Below are 27458 nucleotides of genomic sequence, written 5' to 3'. Positions count from 1 at the left end.
GAGTGTTTGCCCCCTGGTGGTCAGTGCATGTCATAGCGACCGGTTGTTCCACCAGTCCTTCAACGGTTTGGTCGATTTGCATATTAGGCTTTTATTATATAAGATGTGCATGGTAATCATTCAGTAAATTGTAGCTATTCATTACTACAGGCACTACAGACCACTGTTTAGGAGAACAGGTTTAGAAGTCTGACTGACCTCAGTTTTCTTTTGGGTTTTCTGCTTAGTTATTTAACCTCATTAATAAAATGAGGGTAATACTTATGAGGATTTACTGCGATAATTAAGTTTCTAATGCAATTATCTATGAGTGGTTCCCTGAGCATTTTCCTGAGTAAATAACTTTTTATTCAATCATTCAGTAGTTTACAAAGAAGTACATGTATAATTAAGTTTATACCCAATATTTTCTGATGCAGAGTCATAATGAGAGCAAAACTGATTTGCTCTCTTTCAATATTAAAAAGGACAGGGGAGGTGGTTGAGGTTGAGGAGAGTATAGGGAGCAAAATGGTGATGGGAAAATAAATAAATACAATTTTTTTTAGAAAAAAGGACATATTTTGCAATGTGCTTACAAAAAAGAGGGAGAGTAAATTGCTTCTGATCTATGTTTAGATTAGTACTAGGAGATGAGAGTAAATTCACTTTTACATGGAAATAAGTAAATAGTTAGGACCTTTATCAATATTTGAACAGATATTAAGGTCAATATGTATGAAAAGGTACTATGTTCTCCAAGTCATGATGCCTGATGTGAAACAAAGCAACCAACAAACAAAGATACAGAAACCCATACTCATTTCATTAGAAATTATTTTTAAATCTGGAGAAATCTTCTTAATAATATATGTGTAATTTATAGAAAGAACAAAAATGTTTCTTACTACCACTATTAGTAGGTGAGTAATTTACTATGTCAAATTACTGGGGAAAGACTAACTCAGGTCAATTGATGCAGGACTCAAGGAAAATAAATTAGAGCATTATTGCTTGTGTAGCTTGCAACTCAAATATTTTTGTCAAAATATTGACAGAATTATAAATAAAAATTAGTACAGGTATTTTATATATAGGCTTTGATGGCAACTTATTAAATGTTTTTGTTGTTGTTGTTGTATATAGCCAGCATAAAATTAGCAAATGTTCTATTGGTTATGTTTGATACTATGTACAATACAAACCAGAAGAGAAAGGGAAGTTTTATAAAGTGATTTCTAGAAAAAGTAGTTCCTTCAGTTTATTGGATGGATGGATGGAAGTGAATTATTTAGAGAAGCATGTATTCTCAAAGAATTTAGTACACTAAAAGTACTTAGCTCTTTTCAAAAATAATTAACAAGAGTATTTTCTGTTTGACATTTACTTATTGAAAATACTTCATATCATCACTTATTTTCTTTTATATACCTATATTAGAGATATAGGTATTGGAGAAAAGTGAAAAATTATGAAGCTATTTAATAACTTTCTAATAGCTATGATATCTTATAGTCATCTCATTCCCACTCTATTATCTAATTGTATCTTGCAGTTAACCAAGAATTAAAAAATTGTTTGACATTAATTTTATAAGATAAATAGAACTGGCTGGCACTAAGTAAAATTGAGAATAAGATCACATTTCTTTTTGGTGAATTATTTTTCCCTTACACATTAGTTTTCTCCGTCTGTTTATCATAACTTTTTTCCACAGAAACTCCATTGCATAGAATTTTCATGTTACCTCCTACCATTTTGGGTTTGCCACTGTCACATTTTATTTCATATTGAAACTTGCCTCTTTTTTCTTTTTGAGATTTGGGACCCAACATGCAAACTGGTTAATGTGAAAAAAACTAACATAGCCTATATTTAGTAATTTAAAGTTTGGGAACCAACTAATCCTATCTAATAATAGAGTAACATGTAAATTACCATCACTCCACTACGCCCACGATTGGGCGGCGGGAGGCTGGGGGGTGGGACTCAGGGTGGCCTATCCGGCCATTGAGAGGCATGGATCCGCTGCCACTGAGGGGGGCTACCCTGCTGTTGAGAGGCGCAGGGGGCGGAGTCCCGCCCCCTGCGCCTCTCAACGGCCAGATCCGCGGCCCCTGAGGGGGCCTGCCGCGGACACCCAGCTGCGCCTCTCAACGGCAGGGTAGCCAGGTGTCCGCGGCAGCCCCCCTCAGCGGCCGTTGAGAGGCGCAGGGGGCGGGAGTCCCGCCCCCTGCGCCTCTCAACAGCAGGGTAGCCCCCCTCAGCGGCCGCAGACCATCAAAAGCGTGGGAGCTGGGTGCCTGTCTGCTCCGGCACCAGGCCTTTCAGAAGCCTCCGCCGAGCCAGAGGCTTCTGAAAGGCCTGGTACACCAGCAGACAGGCACCCAGCTCCACCTCCAAAAGCGAAAGCGTGTAGGGGACCCTACACGTGCATGATTCAATCATGCACTGGGCCTCTAGTACTATATATGAGGATGTCTTTTTGAGTCAGTGACCCCTTCACCTCCCTCCTACCTCACTGCCTTTCCCTTTCCCCCACCTCAACATCTTAAGACTGATTCATTAATAATTTTAATGGTGAAAATGTATATTCAGTAAAAGAAAAATGGAAAAATAGTAAATTGTTGGGTGAGATATTTTGGGACAGGAAAGACTTTTGTTCTCCTGTGTAATTACATTTCAATTCCTACAGAGTACTGCCTGTAGGTATTGAAAGAGGAAAATGCACTGAATTTGGTCAAGTTTATTGGCTCAATTCTGTGACATTGTGTCATCTAAAAGGACTTCTCAGTCTTATTAACTTTTTTTCCTATATAGCGAACCATTTATAATATTTTCTGGTGGACTGTCCTATGACAAAGCTTGCAGAAGACCAAGTTTAACCATCATGCATGGAAAAGCAATTACAGTACTTGAAATGGATCATCCTATTGTTGAATTTCTAACTTTATGTGAAACACCCTATCCGAATGGTAAGTAACTAAAATGGAACTATTTATGTTGAAAAATCATTTTTTGAAATAAGTTTCTAACAAAATTAAGCTTAAATATTTTTAGTTTTGACAGCTGACATCTACTGTGGTACAATACTGTGAGCTACAGGGGCGTGAGCAGGTTCTGCAACTGTACCTACTTGACGAACTGGAAGTAAAGCAGATGTAGTGCAGCAGTGCTGGAGTTTCAGGTTCAATATCAGGTAAGTGCTTTAAACTTTGATAAGGATGGTGGAAGCTGAGCTGGGAGGGTCCTATAGGGGTCCAGGGTGAAATCACTTGGGGAAATTGAGGTCTCCTAATAGTCTCTCCTAGACCAGCTCCACCCATCCCATTCTAAAGCCAATCAAAGTTAAAGCACTTACCTAATATCAGTGATCTGTAACTCTGGTGGTGCTGTATCTGTTTCACATCTGGCTTTGCTTCAGATGCAACTGCAGCACCTCTGATTACTCTGGGATTGCTGATGTGTGGTTAGTGATTTATTTCAATTTTGAGAATAATTGTCTGAAGGATCTTCAGGAGGAGAGGTGCTTATATATTTTTATCAGCCCAAATTTAAAGACTTCTTGTAAACATAAAAATTAATCTAAACTATATGTAAATTATATAATAGAATCTAATAATAATGAAATATTTTAATAATGAAATCTAAACATTTAAAAGGGTGAAACATAAAAAAGGAACTATGAGTTTATGATTAAAACATAGTGTATATATGCATTCCCACATATAGATATGGGGGAAAGAACTCCGGACTTGGAGACATAGACTTGCAGAATATTTGGGTTTATGATTTTACCTCTGCCATTTCCTAGCTATGTGACCTTGGATAAGTAGTCACTTTATGTTTGAGTTTTATTTATCACTTGTAGAAAGAAAATAATAATATTGATTCCAAATGATTATTGGAAGGCTAAAGTGAATGTGCTTTATAAACTAAGAAGATAAGTTGTGAGTTTTATTATACATATTAATTTGTTTTATTCTTTACTTTCATGTTTTAAAGATGGGTTAAGTAGATAGGAGATGACAATCAAAGTGGCACTTTATTTCTAGAATTTCTGGGGATAGATAAATTACCTGTGTTGTTAACAAATATTTATGGGATGCTTCTATGGCCTCAATACTATAAGAACTTGTTGAGAATACTGATGAAGTATGAAACTGATCTCTGGTGTCAAATTATATAAAATATGGTCAGATGAGGAAGATAATTATGACTTAAGTTTAAAAAATATGACATCTTAAGTTTTTAAATTACACTAATTTCAGGCTAGTCAAATAGTCGGTGACTGAACTATTCATGCAAAGGTTTGTGGAAAAAGGATTTAGATAGGCTTTGAAGAATGACTTGAATCTTGAAAAAGGATATTGAGTAAATGTTTTAGAAATTGTGAGGTTAGCATGAGGTCAATTTAGATAAATAATTGAAAGCCTTTGGAGGTATTTGAAAATAGGGAGCTACAGAGGAATTGTGAGGAAATACTAAAATGAAAGAAAGCAGTGTTTTTAGTATGATTTATCCAAAAGGAGTTTGTGAGTTTGAAGAAAGAGAGACACTGAAATCTAAAAAAATTCCAGATTCCAGCTGGGAGGCTTTTGTGATATGTGCTTTAAAATGGTCAAGATATGAAACAGAGTACTGCCTGTAGGAATTGAAAGAGGAAAATGCACTGAATTTGGTCAACAATTGGATTAGGAGTGACATGGTAGATGAGTCAAAGATAACAAATTTTAAGAATAGTGGTTACATATTCAGTAATAGTTTTTTTGAAGGAGAGAAAGATAAGTCTGATTATGGAGTTGTTTAGAGAATAGGAAAAATCTTTAATATTTATTTATGAACATCAGAATATAGATATTCTTTGAATTTATGAGAATGAATGATAAAGAAAGAAAGGAAGAAAGAACAGAGGACCAAAAACTGAGTTTATGAAAATTCCTCACAATTAAAGAGCCTAGAGAAAGAAGATGTGTATGCCAGTAATAAAAACTCAAAATGTGTGCTTGCAAAAATCAAACACTATGTGTGTGTTTATATGTAAATTTCTGTACATCAGTAGAAATTTTAGGACTATTTCTAGAAATATTAAATAAATTATAAATGTATTGTAACAAAGTCTAATCAACTTCTTAGCCACATATATATCTGCTTTTCAGAGAAGTGGTAATGAGGATGGAGCTTTTTTTTGGTCAAGGGTTAGGAGAAATAATTTAACTTTATTCAGTAAAATATAAATGTACTTTAACTATTTCTAATTAAAATAATACATGAAAGTGCCAGAAAAGTACCCTTCAATACACAACAGTATATAATGAAAATTTTCTCTCTCTGCCCTTCCAGAGGCAACCACTATTACTAAAATTCTTATGTAGTCTCCTAAAAATAATCTGTGCTTTTCAACAGATGATTTTCCTAAAGAGGGGAGAGAACAAAAAGAAGAAACTAGTAGCATAAAACCCCAATGTTCTTCCAATTGAAAAACAAAAGAAAAAATAAAAACAACCCAGAAGTATTGAAACAATGTTGAAAAACAACTTTAAGAAATAAGACAGAAGGGGAAAAGAGCCTCAGTTTGAGAACAGTTTGAGTAGCAAGCAGTATGACTGCATACTGTCACATAGATAGGCACCAAACAATAACACGCTCCTTCGGAGTTTTAGGGGTTTCGGTTTAGTTTTTCTCTTACAGCATATGATTTACGAATAGTTTCTATAGCTTCTCAGGACTGGAAGGACCGTGAAAGCCATCTATTCCAGTTTTCCATCCAAGACTAGAATACTGTGGATGAAATTACTGCCAAGTGATTGTTCAATTTAGGATTAAATACTGAACTGGCCAGTAGAAACTGCTGGTATAATGAAAGCAGGATGGAATTTAGAGTCAGGAATTCTGGGTTAAAATTTCAGCTCTATCACTAGCTTTGTAAACTTGTGCTAATCTTGTAACCATTTTGGATCTCAATTTTCCCTATGAAATAGAAAAATATTGATATCTGCTCTAGCTACTGAGAATCAAATATCATGTATGTAAAATGTTTTTGTAAAAACCTTTTCTTTCAATTGAGAATAACCCTTTAATTGTGGCTTTCCCTTATTCTTTATTATAGATGAAAAGCAATGTCTTCCCTGACCACTACAACTAAATTAATGCTCCCACTCCAACCACAGTAATTTCTTATATTGTTATCCATGTTATTTTTTTATAGCTCACATTACTTGTTCATGGTTTGTATACATCCCTAGAGTGTAAACTCCATGAGAACATGGACCTTGTCAACTTTATTCTCCACATGTCCTTTGTTCTTACAAAGTTTCTAGAACATATTGAATAAAGGAAGGGATGAATAAAGAAAGAACGAGTTGAATTTTAAGAACTTGAAAAATCCTAGACTATCCTTAGATTCTCTGCTTTTTTGAGGTGCATACCATTTAGCACATAGTAGGCAATCTTTAAAAACATGTTAAATCACACTGAATAGAAAGTAATTTTTTTAGTATTAGTGTTGGTCTCATAGGGAAATAAATATGTATCATAGATCAGAAAAGCAGAACTACTGTTTCTTTAGTATATCTCCTTGCAGGCAGGAAATTAAATCTAAAATGTAAGGTTATAGAAGAATAACTGTTTATGAGAGGGAAGTGACAGACTCACTCTCCTCAAATAATCTATCACCACCTTATTGTTTTTGAGATATATTTAACTCTATGCTATGCAACTTCTCTTTTTTTTCTTGTTCTCTGTAATGGTCATAAATGTTAAGTTTGAGAAATACAACCTATATGTTTTTTAATGTACTCTTCATACTTCTTACTTGGGCTCATATTTTGGTCTTCTCAAATAATTTAAATAACATTTGTACAGCAGATAAAGGAAGTGTAAGTTTGGTGATTTTATAGAATGTGAAATATGAAAACTTTTTTTTTTTTTAACTTGTAGAATTTCAAGAACCCTATGCAGTCGTAGTACTTCTGGAGAAAGATCTCATTGTAGTTGACCTGACACAAAGCAAGTAAGTTATGCATGTTGAGAATACCACTAACTATTTTAAATCTGTTCATTATAGTTAGAATACTGGAGGGCATTATAAATAATTGACATTAGTATTTTTAGATGGTAAATATTCTTTTATGTGGACTATTGTTTGGCTAGAATTACAGAAATGTAATTAAGTTTAATAATGAAAACTAAACTGGAAAAGTGAAGAGAACACTGAGAACATCAAAGAGATTTTAAAGGCAGCACCTAATGTTTAGAGAATCAGAACAAACAAAATGGATCACATTCCTGCTATTTTCCTAAGCAAAAGCAGCTGTTATGAAAAAATGTACAGTGTACTATGTGGCCATCTGCTAGTCTAAAGGAAAATGGTACATGATAAAAGTCTTATTGGACTACTTCATCAGTCAATACAAAAGAGCAGGACAGGATGTTGGAGGCAGATAAGATGGAGGCCCTCTTTTACTTTTTAAAAATTTTCTCATGTTGTGGGCAATGGGAACAAATAGAAAATATTGCTGTAAGAGTGGTGCTGTCCACTCCTTTACATGGACAATAAAACATACACTTGAAATTGATGAACTCTGTCTTCCTTGCTACACATACTCATTGTAAATGATGATAGGTATAAAACTGATTTTCCCTCATTCTGTGCTCTGCTTTTTTTTTCTTCTTTATTGATTAAGGTATTACATATGTGTCCTTATCCCCCCATGTTTAATTTTGTTTGTTGTTGTTAATCCTCACCAAGGATATTTTTCCATTGATTTTTTTTTTTAAGAGAGAGTGAAAGGTAAGGAGAGAGACAGAAACATCAACGTGAGAGACACATTGACTGGTTGCCTCCCGCATGTACCCAGATTAGGGCCGGGGATCCAGAATCAAGACTGCAGCCAAAGTACGTGTCCTTGACCAGAATCAAACCTAGTAGCCTTCAGTCTGTAGGCCTGAATTCTATCCACTGAGCCAAACCAGCAAGGCTTCATTTAGCTTCTTATATTTGCAGAACTTTTATATATTTCTCACTCCTCTGCATGGAATAATCTCTTTTTCTCATTAATAATGTCTTACTTATAAATCTCAAATCAGATATAATTTTCTCAGTAAAAAATCTCTTATCTATATAATTTGGTCAAGTATCCTATTAAGGAATTGCATAGTTCCCATGTTTATCTTCTGCATAGCTTTTGACAAAGATGAAATTTTCCATTTTTTATTATTTTAACCTTTTGCACTCGGATGTCGAGTGTGACTCAACACGGTTAGCATTAGAATAAAGGAATCGAGAAAAAAGTAAGCGAGTGCAAAGGGTTAAAGACTATCTCCTGCCAGACTCTGGGCCTCAGAGTGAAGACGGGGCTTTGTCTCCACATGGAGTATGATAAAGGCAAATGAGACTTCTCTTATATCTTAGCAACATTTACATGAAAATCAAATTTAAATGCAGTCAACTCTGCTTTTGAAGAGGTTTTGGTTCAGCTCCCAAATCTCAATAGCTTGATGCAGTCTCTTATGAGAATACTCAGAAGGTATCTTCTTATTTTTTTTTCTATTTTTTTATTAAAGGTATTATATGTGTACATATCTTACCATTGCCCCCCCCCACCCCACTCCCATATATGCCCTCACCCCCCAGAGTTTTGCATCCATTGGTTATGCTTATATGCATGCATACAAGTCCTTTGATTGATCTCTTATCTCCCCCACCTCTCCCTAACCTTCCCCCTGAAATTTGACAGTCTGTTTGATGCTTTACTGTCTCTGTATCTATCTTTTTGTTCAAGTTTATAATGTTCTTTATTATCCATAAATGAGTGAGATCATGTGGTATTTTTCTTTCATTGACTGACTTATTTCACTTACCATAATGTTCTCCAATTCCATCCAGGTTGCTGCAAATGATGAGAATTCCTTCTTTTTTATGGCAGCATAGTATTCCATTGTGTAGATGTGCCACAGTTTTCTGATCCAGTCATCTGCTGATGGGCACCTAGGCTGTTTCCAAATCTTAGCTATGGTGAATTGTGCTGCTATGAACATAGGGGTGCATATATCCTTTCTGATTGGTGTTTCTAGTTTCTTCGGATATATTCCCAGGAGTGGGATTACTGGGTCAAATGGGAGTTCCATTTTCAGTTTTTTGAGGAAACTCCATACTGTTCTCCACAGTGGCTGCACCAATCTGCATTCCCACCAGCAGTGCACGAGGGTTCCTTTTTCTCCGCATCCTCGCCAACACTTGTCGTTTGTTGATTTGTTGATGATAGCCATTCTGACAGGTGTGAGATGGTACCACATTGTTGTTTTGATTTGCATCTCTCGGATAATTAGTGACGTTGAGCATGTTTTCATGTGTCTCTTGGCCTTCAGAAGGTATCTTCTTAAACAACAAACCCATTTTTAGTGGTGGAGCCCTCTTAATAGCTGTGTCTGTATGGGACTGATAACCAATCACATCTTTCTTGTATACTCTCCCTATATGTGTAACAGTTTCTCTATTTTCACATTCAGTAGTCCATATTGCTGTCTTATCACTGTTAGCTCTAACATTAATAACAGCTCCACATACATCATCACTGTAGTCATCAAAAGATTCTCCAATAAAGCACAGCAGTGTCTCTAGCCAAAAGCATTTGAGGTCACTTGTCTCTGCTGTTTGTTCCATGCACTTAACCATCATCCTTCTTGTTTGTTTTTCTCATCTTCCCCTATAGGCTCAATATCATCCTTAAAAGGACAGTAGCCACAGCCAGGCATTAAATTACTAGACAACTGGATATGGTTATACAGAGCCCAGAAGTCTTTAACAATAACAAACTAAGAAATCAGCCAAAGGTTTAATTGCCAAATTTTGCTTTTATCATTTTTTTAAAACTAGAGCACCTATCTGTTCTATAAAGGATATTTAATATAGTGTTCTGGGTTAGCAACCTCCTGCTTAGATTCTGTAGGCAGGGGGTTGGGAGTTGGGTGGTTTCCAATTCCATAGTAGCCATCTTAGGTCGATCTCTGTTTTAAAATTTTATTGTGGTAAAAAAGACACATAACAAAAGTTACCATTTTTATACATTTATTTTTATGCTTTTCATTACCTTTTATATGTATGTGAACTTATATTTTGTTTGCAAGTTTTTATTTAACATTTCATCTTTTTCAGCACTATGTTTTAAAATCTATGTGAGATTCCCATTTCATTGTCTATTATAAGAATTTTAACATCAAAAATTGAATATATCCTCTTTCCCTTCAAAATTGTTAGCTTTCAGCCATGTTTAATGTTAACATTAAATTTCAGATTTGGACTCTTTCTATTTTTAAAAATAACTTTTTATTTTTCAATTACAGTTGACATATAATATTAGTCTCAGGTGTACAACATAGTGCTTAGACATTTATATAACTTACTAAGTGATTGCCCTGATAAATCTAGTACACATCTGACACCATATGTAGTTATTAAAATTTTATTGCCTATATTTCTAATGCTACTAGGTGTACTGGTAAATAATGCAGATATTTTTCAATAGATAGAGTTACACATATGTTGATATATATGTGATTGGATATGTATGCTATTTTGTTGTATTGACAGAAAGTTTCAAAACTTCATATGTCAAATTTTCTGAAGGTGTTAACATCATATATATTTTTATGCTTAAAAACGATGAATTTTGTGCCAAAAAAAAAGAGCATTTGCAGGAAGTTTTAATTCATTACTTTATTTTGAAGAAAAGTGCTGCTTAAAGTTATCGTATACTTCAGGAAGCTTATGGTGAACATGCTCCATCTCAAGATACTTGTGAACACTGGTTTAAATGCTTTAAAAGTGTTGATTTCGATGTGAAAGACAAAAAACGTCCAGGTCAACCGAAAAAGTTTGAAGACCAACAATTACAAGCATTATTGGATGAAGATGCATGTCAAAGTCAAAAACAACTTGCAGAAAGATTAAACATTACTTAGCAAACAATTTCTGATCATTTACAAGCAATGAGAAAGATTTTAAAGGAAGGAAAATGAGTACCACATCAATTGAACGAAAAACAATGGAAAACCAAAAAGTCATCAGTAAAATGTTTCTTCAACGGCATGAAAGAAAGTCTTTTTTGCATTGAATTGTGACTGGCGATGAAAAGTGGATTTATTTTGAGAATCCCAAATGCACAAATTCATTGGTTGATCCAGATCAACCATCAACATCGACTGCCAGGCCAAATTGCTTCAGAAAGAAGACAATGCTCCGCGTTTGGTGGGATCAGGAAGGTGTGGTGTATTATGAGCTTTTAATAACCAGGTGAAACCGTTAATTCTGATCACTACCTACTGACAACAAATAATTAATTTGAACCACGCTTTGATTGTAAAATGACCAGAATGGGCCAGAAGACACAGCAATGTAATTTTGCTTCATGATAACGCACCATTACACACTTCAAAACCAGTTAAAGACACATTAAAAGGTCTTGCCTGGGAAGTATTAACCTACCCGCCATATTCACTAGACCTTACTCCTTTAGATTACCACTTGATCTGATTGATGGCACACGAACTTTCTGAGCAGCACTTCAAAACATAAGTGGAAAATTGGGTCTCTGAATGGTTTGCCTCAAAACAAGAAAAGTTCTATTGGGACGGTATCCACAAATTACCTGAAAGATGGGGGAAATGTGTAGCTAGCGATGGACATTACTTTGAATAAAGCACTTTTGATGTTTCTCTTGGAATAATCGTGTTTTCTTTGATTACAAAATCCACATTATTAACCGGTACACCTAGTATACTTTACATCCCCATGACTGCTTTGTAATTATCGATTTGTACTATATTAATCTCTTCCCCTTTCTCCCGAATTCCCCAACCCTCCTACTATCTGGCAACCATCAAAATGTTCTCTGTAGTTATAACTTTGTCAACTTATTTTGTTTTTTTTGTATTTCACATATAAGTGATATTATATGGCATTTAACTTTCTCTGATTTATTTCACTCCGCACAATATCCTCTAGATCTATCCATGTTGTTGCAGATAACAATATTTCATTTTTTATGGCTCAGTAATATTCCACTGCATATACACTGAGTGGCCAGATTATTATGACCACCTGACGTTTGTAGGCAAATTAGCCATACACTGCATCGTATGGGATATGGAAGCCGAAGGCCTGTTTGAACACCTTTGCTGTCTGCAGTTACCAAGATAAAACGTCTCCAGTTCACACAGGAACACAAGAATTGGACAGTCGAGCATTGGCAAAAAGTCATATGGTCTGATGAATCACGTTTCCAGTTGCATCATACAGAGTGAGAATTTCGCGGAAACAGCATGAAAGCATGCATCCCACATGCATGAGTACAACCCTTCAAGCTGGTGGGGCAGTGTTATGGTTTGGGGCATGTTTTCCTGGCATGATTTGGGCCCTTTAATTTGTGTGAAACAACGTCTGAATAGCACAACATACCTAAGTATCGTTGCTGATCAAGTTCATCCTATCATGTTGATGGCATATCCCAGTGGAGATGGCTTCTTCCAACAAGACAATGCACCATGCCACTGTGCTCGTATTGTGCAGGAGTGGTTTCAAGAACATGAGGGAGACTTTACCATGCTTAGGTGGCCCCCACAATCACCACATCTCAATCCAATTGAGCATTTGTGGGACGAAGTTAAAAGAGCCATCAGGCAGCTGGTTCTACAACCATCAAATCTCACAGAACTGGATAGTGCTAACAGGCATGGTGTCAAATTCCTCGCATCACCTTTCAACATCTCGTGGAGTCAATGCCAATAAGAATTGCCACAGTATTGAAGGCAAAAGGTGGCCCAACAAAGTACTGATGGGGTGGACATAATAATCTGGCCACTCAGTGTATATGTACCACAACTTCTTTATCCATTCATCTCTTGATGGACACTTAGTTTGCTTCCATATCTTGTCTATTATAAACAGTGCTACAGTGAACATATGGATAAATATAACTTTTCAAATTAGTGTGTTGAGTTCCCTCAGATAAATATCCAGGAGTGGAATTATTGGGCCTTTCTTTGTCTCTTGTTAAAATCTTTGTTTTACAGTTTATTTAATCAGGTATAAGTAATGTTACCCCAGCTCTTTTACTTTTTTCGTTTTTATTTTTGTGAAATATATTTTTCCATCCCTTTACTTTCAATCACCCTATGTCTTTTGATTGGAGCATTTAATCAATTTTCAATTAAAGTAATTATTGATAGATATATTGTTAATTTCCCTTTTATTATTAATATTTTTATTTTTTCTTCTTAAAGAAGACTCTTCAATGTTTCTTGTAATACTGGTTTGGTGATAATGAACTCTTTTAGCTTTTTCCTGTCTGGGAAGCTCTTCATCTCTCTTTTGATCCTAAACAATAACTTTGCTGGGTAGTAATCTTGGTTGTAGGTCCTTGCTTTTCACCTCTTTGAATATATCATGCCAATCTCTTCTGGCCTGCAAATATTCTGTTGAGAAATCAGCTGTCAGTCTTAAAGGAGCTCCCTTATAAGTAACTTACTGCTTTTCTCTTGCTGATTTTAAGATTTTCTCTTTGTCTTTAACCTTTTGCACTCGGATGTCGAGTGTGATTCGACACGGTTAGCATCGGTAGCAGCTCTTTTTATACTCTTTGAATGTATCAATAATTTGAAATATTTAAAAATCCAAATAAATAAGTTTGTATGAAAAGAAACTCCAGTTTTTTATTGCCGTGCTTTGTAAAATCTGGGGTATTTAAAAAATTAAATCCCGAGTAGAATAAAGGAATCGAGAAAAAAGCAAGCGAGTGCAAAGGGTTAAACTTTAGCATTTTAATTAAGATGTGTCTTAGTGTGGGCCTCTTTGGGTTCATCTTGGTTGGGACTCTCTGTGCTTCCTGGGCTTGTATGTATATTTCCTTCACCAGATTAGGGAATTTTTTCATTATTATTTCTTCAAATAGGTTTTCACTTCCTTGTTCTCTCTCTTCTCCTTCTGGTACCCATACGATGTGAATGTTGGAATGTTTGATGTTGTCCCACAGAACCCTAAAACTGTCTTCATATTTTTGTATCCTTTATTCTTTTTGCTGTTCTGATTTGGTGTTTTCTGTTACTTTATCTTCTAAATTGCAGGTTCAATTCTCTGCTTCATCTAATCTGTTGATTCCCTCCAATGTATTCTTCATTTCTGACTAGTACTTTTTATGTTTTCTTTTTCCATTTTTATGTTTCCTATATCTTTGTTGAAGTTCTCACTGAGATCCTTGAGCATCCTTCTAACCAGTATTTTGAACTCTGAATCTTACAGCTTTCTCTTCTCCATTGGGTATAGTTGTTTTTTTGGAGTTTTGTTCTGTTCTTTCACTTAGGACATGTTTCTTTGTTTTCCTATTTTGGCTGCCTCTCTGTATTTCTTTCTATGTATTAGGTAGAGCTGCTACACTTACCAGTCTTTGTAGAGTGGCCTTATGTAGTAGGTCTCCTGTGGGGTGTAGTGGCACAGTTCACCTGAGTCAGTGTTCCAGGTGTGTACCCTATTTGGGTTGTGTGTGTCCTGTTATAGTTGAGCCTTGATTATAGTTGGCACATCAATGGTAGGGATTGACCTTCAGGCTGATTGATTGTGAGGACTGGCTGTGACTACACTAGAGGAGCTGTCACACAGAGGCTTACCCCATGGCAGTGATGGCGAACCTATGACACGCGTGTCAGCACTGACACGCGTAGCCATTTCTGATGACACGCGGCCGCTGAGGCGGCCGCATGCAGAGGATGAAACATTTGCTGCTCCTGAGGATGAAACATTTGCGAAATAATGTTTTTTCCTCAAAGTGACACACTACCCGAGTTATGCTCAGTTTTTTGGCGAAGTTTGACACACCAAGCTCAAAAGGTTGCCCATCACTGCCCTATGGAGTAAAATTCGCTTTGCCTGCTCAGTTTTCCCTTTGAGTGTATCATTTGTGGAGGTGGTTGGGTGGTTTGAAGCTGGCCACTTGGTGTATTGGTCCTATGGCCTCTTGGGAGGTGCAGGCCTAAGTCACTGCTGCCTGTGCCATACCCACGGCCACTTGATATTAGCTTCAAAGTGATCTGCAGGTGGATGCCACTTGTGCTGGGCTTGAAGGTGCCTGGGAGAGGCTACTCTGTGAAATGAGGCAAGCTGTTGCTAGTGGTGAGCTTGGGACTGCTAAGCAAAAGGTACAGAGCACCTAAAGGGCACATGATGCTTGTTTGGGGTTGTGAACCTTTGAGAGATTTTAGGAAATTCCACAGCATGAGTCGCTATAGGCCATTTGTATGGAAAAGTCACTGGAAGTGATTTGGATGGGTCCAGAAGTTGGGTGCTGTGGGTCTAATGGAATCAGTAGGGTGGGGGCAGTATTAGCCAGGTTGAAGGAGATTCATATATGGTGCCCACCTGCACCCACATGGGAAGGATTTAGCAAAGAAGCAATGGCTTCTGTCAGTACTTTTGTCTGGGGGAAAAAAGTTTCCACTCTAGCTCTTGCCCTGAAGCAAGACAATTCAATTCCTCCCTGTATGTTCCTGGCATCTTTTGAGTTGCCACTGCACTGCTGGAGCTCAGAGTAATTGAATCCATCAGCAATAAGTTTGTGTTTGGGTCCTGTAAGAAGAATGCCTGTGACTCCAGGGGCCCTCTAACTCAGCCACAATCTCTGCTGGTTTTCAGAGCCAGAAGTTATGGGGGCTTCTCTTCCTGGTTGTGGAGCCCTGGGCTGGGGAGCCTGATGGGGAGTTTGGACTCCCTGCTTCCGAGGGAGGATCTTTGAGCCCAGATATTCCTGCTGATTTTGAACTGCCACAAATAGGTGTGGGGCCAGTCCTTTCCACCTCTTCTTCCCTAATACCAGACTCAACGTGGCTTCTTTTGTATCCTTATTTATAGGACTTCTGTCCAGTTAGACTTTAGGTGGGTCTCCATGGTGGGTTGTTCTGTAGTTTAGTTGTAATTTTGATGTGGTCATGAGAGGAGGTGAGTACTGTATTTACATACTTCGCCATCTGTACTAGAAACCCAGACACCATTTTTTCTTTTTTTAATTCCACCCTATATTTTTATTTTTTTAATTAAATATATTTTTAGAAGTTTAATTTTTCAGTTACACTTTACTTTCAATATCATTTGTATTATTTTTTAGTGTACAGCATAGTGATTAGATAATCATATACTTTACAAAATGATCCCCCCCCTCCGATATTTCCAGTACCCATTAGCACCATACATGGTTATTACAATATTAATAACTATATTTCCTATACTGTACTTTGACATCCTTATCACTATTTTATAACTACCAGTTTGTACTAAATCTCCTCACTGTTTTAACCCTTCCCCTGAACCCCTTTCCATCTGTCAACCAACATTTTGTTCTCTGTATCTAGGAATATGTTTCTGTTTTGTTTGTTCTTTTTTTTCTTTAGATTCCACTTATAAGAGCAGTCATATGGTATTTGTGTTTCTCTGTTTAAGTTTCACTTAGCATAATAAATAACTTCTAGATCCACCTATCCTGTCAACATTCTTTTTTTATGGCCAAATAATATTTCATTGTATATATACCACAACTTCTTTACCCACTCACCTATTGATGGGTTACCCACTCAACTATTGATGGGTACTTGTGGGGGATGGGAGCCTGGCTGATTTGCACTGCCAGATGTTATGTGAGCTCCTCTTCCTGGCACTGGTGTTCCAGGCTGGGTAGCCTGGTGGGGGACTGAAACTCCTCACTCCTCAGGGGAGATATCCCTCTGGATCCTCAATTACTACATGTAGGAGCAAGGCCGGTTCACTTTGTGTCTCCTCCCCTTCTACCAGTCTCTATGTGTCATCTTTTATATATCTTATATGACTTACGTTCTCCTAATCTTCAGATGCTAATTCAGGTTGATTGTGCTATAATTTAGTTATTATTTTGATGTGGTAATGGGAGGACATGAGTGCAGCTTCCATCTTCTCTGCCATCTTGATTGTAACTTCTGGGCTCTTTTTCCCCTTCCTTTCTTCCTTCTTTCCTTCTTTCCTTCTCTCCTTCTTTCCTTCTTTCCTTCTTTCCTTCCTTCCTCCCTTCCTCCCTTCCTCCCTTCCTTCCTTCTACCCCCATATTTAATCTTCTACATAAAAGCAAACATTAGGGCTTACAAATTTTTTTCTTTTCTTGGTTTCTTGGATTTGTAGCTTTGTTTACATTTCCACAGCAACCAATTTATACTTTTACATCTAAATTCCTATAGTACACATTTAGTTATTGTTTCTTTCTTAAATATCTTTTTCTATGCTCTTTATCAATATACTAAAATATTTCCCCCAAACATTTTTACAATATTGTTCACTTTGTCAGGAGTCTATCATTGCAACCACTTGCTATTATCAGATGCCAAGTTGTAGATCTGATCTTTAAGGTGATCCATTTATTTTACTTCAATTCTTCCATCTATGAAATGTTGGTAATTTCTACTCTGAAAGAGGGGATCTCTGATCCATGCAATTTAACCTACTTGCCATTTTTTAAACATAGCTTGGTTCTTCCCACCTGATTTTGCATATACTGCCATTCCTATCTGGGAAACTATCTGTAGCAAGTACACACACACACACACACACACACCATATTCTCTGAAGATTGAACTAAGTTATTTATTAAGTTCCTAACAGTGAGGGGAGGAAATTATTTTTATTTTTTAAATATATTTTTATTGATTTCAGAGAGGAAGGAAGAGAGAAACGTCAATGATGAGAATCATTGATTGATTGCCTCCTGCACGCCCCCTACTGGGGATCGAGCCTGCAACCTGGGCATGTGCCCTTGACCAGAATTGAACCTGGGACCCTTCACTCCACAGGCTGATGCTCTATCCACTGAGCCAAACCAACTAGGGCTGGGAAATTATTTTTAATAGTCCCCCAAATACAGATTATATCAGAAGTAACATGATTACACAAACCTGGAATAGATGGAACGTAGAATAATATTTGGTTCCTTCTACTGCAGTGCCTGGTACATCTGATACATAAGAGCTGCACAATATATTGTGGCTATAAGAATTATTAATTTGGTCCTATTAAACTTATATGCCTCTTAAAATTATAGTAGGCTTGAGGATATGAAATTTACTGAATTCATAAGTCTGCATTCTCACTATGTTCTCTAGTTTGCATAGGAAATTATCTTAAACATGCTATAATCATGCACATCTTTCACTTACTCCTGCAAAAAAATACAAAAACAAAAACCTCACTTAAATATTACCTCTCTTGAAAAACATGTCAAACTTACTAAGAAGATATTTTAATACTTATAAGTATGTTATATAAATATTTAGATAAAAGTAATACTACTGTGGGATTTTTGAATTATAGAAAGAAAATTCATTATTCAAGTAAAATTCTACCAATATTTATATTTCATTTTATGGATAAGTACTTAAAAATCATTGTTATTCATATAATTCTTGTTTTATGATGCTTAAAATAATTAAGTGAAATACATAATTAAAATATAGAATATTTTAGGGTGATTTATAAAAGTTATTTTATTTTTTGTCATTGCAAAATGAACTTAATATATTGTGTTTACCTATTAGCTTTCCAATCTTTGAAAATCCATATTCCATGGACATACACGAATCACCAGTTACATGCACAGCCTACTTTGCTGATTGCCCACCAGATTTGATACTAGTACTCTACGCTATAGGAGTCAAGCATAAAAAACAAGGATACAGTAATAAGGTAAAAGTAACAAAAATAAATGATCTTGTATTCATATTCATATCATGTGATTACATTTTTTGTTATATTGTTTTCAGACTTTCCATAAAAGACTTGAAAAATTTTCTTGAGATTACAAGCTGGAATCAGTAAAAGACATAACCTCTGGAATTCAAATTTCCTAAATGCTACATAGCTTTAAACCTACAGGAATATAAATTTATTATATTTTATATATACTTATCTATTATATATATATGTATGTGTATATATATATATATTAAACATATATTTAAAAGAAAAGATTTGGCTTATAAGATATAACTTAGTTATTTTGGGTGAAGGATTATGTTTTAAGAAATTTAAGTCTACTCTTCCTAGTTAATCACTTTTTATCAATCAGTGATTAACAAGACATAATTATCAAAAGCCATTTGTTAAATAACTTTCTGGAATTTCATCTACAGGATTCAAATACTTACAATTGTAGTAGACCACCTATTATGTTTTCTATTATTTGTACAGGGCTTTGGGGGTAGACAACTCAAGGAGGGCACAATTTACATTGTATTCCGTGTTAAATGGCACCAGAATAGTTTGGCAGTACACAGATTATGTGGCAAATGTAACACTATATTTTTATGATTGAAAAAACTTCTTTGACTTTTTAATCTTTGTTAAAATCAATATTTTTAAAGGTGATGGAATTATACATTTGGAATTACACATTTGGTTGAAAGAATTAAAGGATAGCTACATACTTCATCCTCCATTACTTTATAGCTACTGACTTATAAGGAAATCTTTTATTTTAAAATATTTTCACTTAAAATGTATAAGTTACTCAAATTTTAAAAGTAAACATAAATTTTTCCTGGATAATATGTTTAGGAGTGGCCAATCACTGGAGGAGCTTGGAACCTTGGGACACAGACATATCCAGAAATTATTATTACTGGGTAAGTGGGCTGTGATTTTTAAGTTTATCAATTTATTATCAAATACATTTGATTGAATTTTTACAATTTCTCATAATTATGCTCTAGGCCAGAGATGGGCAACCTTTTGAGCTTGGTGTGTCAAACTTCGCCAAAAAACTGAGCATAACTCGGGTAGTGTGTCACTTTGAGGAAAAAACATTATTTCGCAAATGTTTCATCCTCAGGAGCAGCAAATGTTTCATCCTCTGCATGCGGCCACCTCAGCGGCCGCGTGTCATCAGAAATGGCTACGCGTGTCAGTGCTGACACGCGTGTCATAGGTTCGCCATCACTGCTCTAGGCAGATTGACTGTTCAAGTAAAAGTAAAAATATAAGACACAAATGCTATCCAAAGATTATAACGTTGGTGGAAGATAGAATGAAACCACTGAAAACATAGACATACAACAAAAATAATTAAGTGTAGATTGTAAGGGTAGGAGAAAGTAAAAGAAAGAAAAATTACAAGAGACTAGTCAAGGAAGAATTCCTTTGGAAATCAGATTATTAGCTTTAGAAAGGCCCTTAACAACATCTCTTGGTTCTTGCCAAGTCATTGTTCTATAGTCCCATCAGGTAGTTATATAAAGTATGCTTCAAAATTTATAACACCAGAAATGTTACCATTTTCTATAGCAGCCTACTAAACGCTCTAATATTCAGAATGAAAATAGAGACATAGCAACAGATAAAGATGAGATTTAAAAGATAATAAGGTGTTCTGCTAATGGGATAGTAGAGTAGATGTACTTTTCCCTATTCTTCCCACTAAATACAGCTAAATACCCTGAATATTATATATTAAACAAACATAATATGACTGGAAAAGGTGGAGAGTCAGACTGGCAAGGCTCCCAAGTTCTACGGAATGACATGGTGGTAAGTTTCCTGGGTTTTCTTTTTGCCTTATATATTCCAGAATTGGAGCTGAAGAAGCTGGCAACCTAGATCTGCCAATGGTCACAAACAAACCAAACACTAACAAAAGCTAGTTCTCTCTAGCCAAAGGATGAGCAAAGGGGTAACCTATTGATACAGAAAACTTTTAGAAAATAATCCCTCTACTTCAGCTAATTGTCATCCCAACTCACTCAAGCAAAGGCAGACTGGGGAGCCTAGATTTTCAACCTCATTAGGCTGTAAAAAGGTGCTTCAGTTTCCTCCTGAGAGGAGTATCATTTTCTGACACTGAACTAAGGCTGAGTAGGAATCTGGGACTTTTAACTCTGCTTGGTGGTGATGAAACCCATCATCTGTGGGGTTACAGGAGTCATGTGGGGGGCCAGAATTTTCACCACTGCCAAGCAGTAATGAGCCCCATATCCTCTACTTTTGTATCCGTGGAAATCCAGTGAATAAGGAGCGAACAGGACTAAAAAATGTATGTAAGGAAATGATTACTGAAATCTTTCCAAATTTGGCAGAAGACATGAACCTATAGATTCCAGAAACTGAATGAATCACAAGAAACCCACAAGTCACATCATAGTCAAACCTCTGAACATTACACTAAGAAAAAAAATATGAAAACAAAAGAGAAATGACTATAGGGCAAAATCCTGTAGTCACCCTATGAATGATGGTGAATTTCTCCTCAGAAACTGTAGAGGCCAGAAGGAAAACTAAATTTCAAGTGCTGCTAGAAAAAAACTGGCAACCCAAAATACTCTATACCTAACAAATAATCATTCAGGAAGGAAGGAAATATCAACAGTTTCTCAGAAGGAAACAGAGTTTTCAGCATCAGACCTACCCTAAAACAGTAGCTAGAGGAAGTTCTCTAAGCAGAAAGCAAATGATTAAAGAAGGAACCCTGGAATATCAAGAAGGAAGGAAAAAACACAGTAAGCAAAAACAATAGGCTTTTTTCCTCTTGACTTTTAAAAATTATATTTCATGGTTGAATAAATATTATAGTTACATTGTCTGATGTAATTCACATATGTAGAGGGGAAATCTTTAAGACAAGTATAAATAGGAGATGGTAAAGTAATGTAAAGGAAGGTGGGGGTTTCATACTCCCCTGGAAATGGTAATATGACACCAGTTGATTGTGATAAATTGTTATACTTTAAGCAACCATTAAAAACAAACCAGTGCAAATAGATATACTGAAAAACACTGACACACCAAAATTGATGACTAAAATAATTCAGTTAACCCATAGGCAGGCAGGAAAAAAACATGAAGTTTAAGTTTAAATGCTCTAAATACACCAATTCAAATTCACAGATTGGCAGAGAGGATTAAAAATTATGATCCAGAGTCAAGACAGTCTCTTCAATAAATGGTGTTGGGAAAATTGGACAGATACATGCAAAAAAATGAAACTAGACCACCAACTTACACCATACACAAAAATAAACTCAAAATGGATAAAGGACTTAAACATAAGATGGGAAACCATAAAAATCCTAGAGGAATCCACAGGCAGCAAAATCTCAGACATATGCCTCAGCAATTTCTTCACTGATACTGCTCCTAGGGCAATGGAAACTAAAGAGAAAATAAACAAATGGGACTACATAAAAATAAAAAGCTTTTGCACAGCAAAGGAAACCATCAATAAAACAACAAGAAAGCCCACTGCATGGGAGAACATATTTGCCAATGATATCAACGATAAGGGTTTAATCTCCAACATTTACAGAGAACTCATACAACTTAACAGAAGATAACCCAATCAAAAAATGGGCAACTGATCTAAATAGACACTTTTCGAAAGAAGACAGAAGGAAGGCCAAGAGACATGAAAACCTGCTCAAAATCACTAATCATCAGAGAGATGCAAATCAAAACAACAATGTGGTACCATCTCACACCTGTCAGAATGGCTATTATCAACAAGTCAACAAATGACAAGTGCTGGCGAGGATGCGGAGAAAAAGGAACCCTCGTGCACTGCTGGTGGGAATGCAGACTGGTGCAGCCACTGTGGAGAACAGTATGGAGTTTCCTCAAAAAACTAAAAATAGAACTCCCATTTGACCCAGTGATCCTACTTCTAGGAATATATCCCAAGAAACTAGAAACACGAATCAGAAAGGATATATGCACCCTATGTTCATAGCAGCACAATTCACCATAGCTAAGATTTGGAAACAGCCTAAGTGTCCATCAGCAGATGAGTGGATTAAAAAACTGTGGTACATCTACACAATGGAATACTACCCTGCGGTAAAAAAGGAGTTCTTACCATTTGCAGCAACATGGATGGAAATGGAGAGCATTATGCTAAGTGAAATAAGCCAAGCAGAGAAAGATAAATATCACATGATCTCACTCATTTGTGGAATATAATGAACAACATAAATTGATGAACAAAAATAGATCCAGAGACAGAGAAACATCAATCAGAATGTCAAACCTCAGGGAAGGTAGGGGACAGTGGGGACAAGAGGGAGAGATCAACCAAAGGATTTACATGCATGCATATAAGCCTAATCAATGGACACAGACAACAGGGGAGTGAGGGCATGAATGAGAGGTGCGGGGTAATGGGGGAATAAGGATACATATGTAATACCTTAATCAATAAAGAAATTTAAAACAAAACAAAACATATATGGCAATACCAGAAAAAAAATTATGATCCAACTTCATGCTATTTACAATACATTCACTTTAAATATAACAGTATGGTCAGGTTGAGAGAAAAGGAATTGAAAAAATACTCTATAAAATAATTATGGAGAGTGACATCAGCAAGATATCAGGATAGTCCTAGACCTTGTTCCCCAATGGAGACACTGACATAACAATATGTGGTCCAAAAGTTTTTTATGAAAACTTGAGAAACCAGTAAAAAGTTGTAGTGCCCAGGCAAACTCAAAGCCAAGTTCAGCCACATTGAAATGGGTTAAAATAGCCATTGAACTTTATTTCAACTATGTCAGCTTCTTCATAAAATTGGCACAGCTCCTGTTTAGGAGGAAAGCCCAGCTTGCACCTTCTCTCATCAGAAGGAATAAGAGAAGTAGAATGTATACCCAGTATTCCTGCTTTTCAGGGTTTTCTCCAAGAGATTAGTTTCTGTCTCACCTGAATCTGAGTACTGATGGAACTTGGTTCCCTGGGGGCTGCAGAGAGCAAAGAGGAGCTCAGTGTTTGTTGAAGTGCCCCCCCCCAAACTTGCAATACTGAAGATAGACAATAGAGGGAGCATGAGACTACAAGCTCCTGAAGAAAACCAGCAAACTTATCTAATTGGGAAATTATATAAACACAAGTCCATAGAAGATTTGAGAGTCCCAAAGATTTCTACCTAAGCTGATTGGTAAAGGTCTTCTCCTATACAAAGCCAGTTCATAAGAGGAGACTGTATTTTTCAAACGACAAATTCCCAACAAGGTATCAGGCACACAAAGAAAAAGGGAGTTGTGACCCAATCAAGGAATAAAATATACAGAAACTGACCCTCAAGAAAAAGAGATCTGTGTCCTGGCTAGTGTTTCTCAGTGGTTAGAGTATCAGCCCCAACACTGAAAGGCATTGGATTTGATTCCTGATCAAGGGTAGTACCTGGGTTGGTTCATTCCCGGGCCCCAGTTGGGGCACATGCAGGAGGCAACCAATTGATATGTCTCTCTCACACTGATGTTTTAATGTCCCTTCCTCGCTCTCTCCCTCCCTCCTTCTCTCCTCTCCCCTGTCTTCTCTTCCTTCTCTCCCTCACTTCTACTTTATCTAAAAGCAATGGGAAAATATCCTCAGGTAAGGATTAACAACAATAAAAGAAATAGGGATCTGTGAATTAACTGACAAATAATTCAAAATAATTATATTTATAAAGCTCAGTGCACTACCAGAGAACACAGATAAACAACTAAATGAAATTTTTAAAAATGAGGCATGAGTGAAATGAGAATATAAACAAAGAGAAACTATAAAAAGAATGAAAAAAAGTCTGGAGCATAAGAATACAATAATTGAATTGAAAAATTTACTAGAAGGGATCAACTTCAGACTTAATCAGAATAATCAGTGAACTAGAAAATAGCTAATATGAAATTATAGAGTCAGAAGAAAAAAAAGAGGATGAAAAATGTTATGTCTGATATGGGGTTAATATCAAAAGTATGTGAAGAACACATAGAATTAAACATTTAAAAAATCCAATTAAAAAATGGGCAGAGGATCCAAATGGACATTTCTCCAAAGAGGACTTATAGATGGCCAACAGACACATGAAAAGATGCTCACCATTACTAATCATCAGACAAATGTAAATCCAAACTATAATGAGATATCACCTCATATTGAGATATTGAGAAAAGGGAACCCTTGTGTACTTTTTGGTGGGAATTTAAATTAGTGAGCTAATGTGGACAACAGAATGCAGATTCTTCAGAAAATTAAAGCTAAAATTACCATATGGTCCTGGAATTCCACTTCTGGGTATTTATCCAAAGAAAATGAAAACAATTTGAAAAGATATATAGCACCCCTGTGTTCATTGTAGCATTATTTACAACTAGAGGCCCACAGGGATTGGGCCTAAACTGGCAGTCAGACATCCCTCTCATAATCCGGGACTGCTGGCTCCTAACTGCTCGCCTGCCTGCCTGCCTGATTGCCCCTAACTGCTTCTGCCTGCCAGCCTGATCACCCCCTAACTGCTCCCCTGCCGGCCTGATTAACACCTAACTTTTCCCCTGCCAGCCCGATCGCCCCAACTGCCCTCCCTGCTGGCCTGGTCCCCCCCCCCCCCCCCCCCAACTGCCCTCTCCTGCCGGCCTGATCTTGCCCCCAACTGCTCTCCCCTGCCGACCCTGATCTCACCCCCAACTCCCCTTCTCAGCCGGCCTGATCACCCCTAACTGCCTCTGCCTGCCTGATCACCCCTAACTGCCCTCCCCTGCCGGCCTGATCTCACCCCCCAGCTGCCCTTCCCTGCTGGCCTGATCTCGCCCCCAACTGCCCTCCTCTGCTGGCCTGATCTCGCCCCCAACCTGCCCTCCTCTGCTGGCCAATTTGGTTCTGATTGGTCGGTTTCTATGCCAGTCAGCGTCAAAAGCTCCACCTCCTAGCAGCCATTGGCTCCTTGCAATTCACCCAGATTTGGTTCTGATTGGTCGGTTTCTATGCCAGTGAGCATCTCCGGGCCTATCTCCAGGCCTGATCATAGAGGCGGGGCTAATCAGCAGCTGCCCCAAGCTGCTGGCGAGTGGTTGAACTGCTGACCTCTGGGAGAGAGAGAGAGGCTTGGGCTGCTGGCGAGGGAGAGAGAAGCAGGGTCTGATCACCCTTCTTCCCTATCCAGGCCTCACCAGCAGCTGCTGCCACTGCTGATCAGCCCCGCCTCTCTCTCTCTCTGAAGAGGTCAGCAGTTCAGCCCGCTCGCTTGCTGTGCGTGCAGCCTGGCGAACGGTCGAGCCTCCCGGTCGTTGCAGATGTGATGGACACAGTGTTTTTAATATATTAGGATAGCCAAGATATGGAAGCAACCTGGGTGTCTATCAATAGATGAATGAATAAAGAAGATGTAGCACATGTATACAATGGGATATTACTCAGGCATAAAAAAGAATGAAATCTTGCCATTTGCAGCAACATGGATGGACCTGGAGAATATTATCTTAAGTGAAATAAGTCAGACAGAGAAAGACAGATACTATATGATTTCATTTATATGTGGGATCTGAAGGTTGTTCCTAGATGCTTTTTAGCAGGTTGAAGAAGTTTTCTGTTCCTAGTTTGTTGAGGGTTGTATATTTTGTTTTTCATGAATGAATGGTAATTTTTGTCAAATGCTTTTTTTTGCATTTATTGAGATGATCATGTGTTTTTTCTTTTTTAATCTTTTAGTATGATGAATTACAATATGATTTTTTTTAATGTTTCACTGGCCTTGCATTCCTGGGATAAATCCCACCTAGTTATGATGTATGATCCTTTCTATTTATTCCTTCATTTGGTTTGCTAATATTTTGTTGACAGTTTTTATGCCCATGCTTGAGGAATATTAATTTGTAATTTTCTTGTAATGTTTTTTCCTGGTTTTGGTATCAGGATAAAACTGACCTCATAAAATGTGTTGGGAAGTATTTTATCCTATTTTGTTTTCTTGGTAAGTTCTTATAGAATTGCTATTATTTATGACCATATAATGATAAAATTATAGTTAGGTTTAAGAATTTGATTTTTATAATTTGAAACTTTAATTTCACCATGATAGTCATTTCAAAATTATTTTAACATAATCAAAATTGCCCCAACTATCTTTTTTATTGAGTGTAAACAATTTTATATTAAAAAATATTTTTTTCCCATAGATCCATTTTCATTGCTCTCTTATTACACACAAAATCTTCTCAGAGTAAAATCTAAGTAATTATTGTTCTTTCTTAAATTTAGATTTTAATGTATTGTTCTAAATGTAAACCATTGTCTTGAGCTTAGAAATGATTTAGTGTACTCTAGTTTTCATTGGAACAGTATTTTTAAATTGAATTTTAACAGTAACTCAAATTTTATACTTTTAGAATGATTTTTTTAATTTAATATACTTTAATTAATGCTAATTTATTTTTCATCTAGTCATGCAGATGGATCAATAAAATTTTGGGATGCTTCTGCAAGTAAGTTTTAAGTTTTTTCCCTCTTAACAGGAAGCACTTGGTTAATATGTACTCATTAATTATTTGAATAATATTTCAGATACATTTTTAGCATACATACATAGTTGTGTTACAAAAACTTATTTCCTATATTATTAGGTCACTTTACTAGTAAAGAATATCTACTGTGCTTTACTTGCATAATATAAACAGAC

At 36.6% G+C, this 27458-nt stretch overlaps 1 protein-coding gene and 1 pseudogene across 2 annotated transcripts in view; one reads left to right on the top strand and one right to left on the bottom strand.

Annotated features, from left to right (window-relative positions):
- Positions 1 to 27458, top strand: part of STXBP5L (syntaxin binding protein 5L) — a gene marked incomplete at its 3' end in the record, with an annotated part of 214250 nt that overhangs the window by 85481 nt on the left and 101311 nt on the right. Inside the window, exons 11-15 of the mRNA XM_079766307.1 lie at positions 2800 to 2954; positions 6919 to 6991; positions 18577 to 18724; positions 19595 to 19662; positions 27224 to 27268. Coding sequence (XP_079622433.1) covers positions 2800 to 2954; positions 6919 to 6991; positions 18577 to 18724; positions 19595 to 19662; positions 27224 to 27268 — 489 coding nt within the window. The remainder of the gene's footprint in view (positions 1 to 2799; positions 2955 to 6918; positions 6992 to 18576; positions 18725 to 19594; positions 19663 to 27223; positions 27269 to 27458) is intronic.
- Positions 9360 to 9974, bottom strand: LOC307097075 (eukaryotic translation initiation factor 4E-like; annotated as a pseudogene). Its single transcript has one exon. The product of its transcript is annotated as a eukaryotic translation initiation factor 4E-like (transcript).

Source organism: Cnephaeus nilssonii (genome assembly GCF_951640355.1).
Source record: "Cnephaeus nilssonii genome assembly, chromosome: 3".
Classification (NCBI taxonomy): Eukaryota; Metazoa; Chordata; class Mammalia; order Chiroptera; family Vespertilionidae; genus Cnephaeus; species Cnephaeus nilssonii.
The sequence above is the reverse complement of the archived record's forward strand: the minus strand, read 5'-3'. Positions and strand labels throughout refer to the sequence as shown.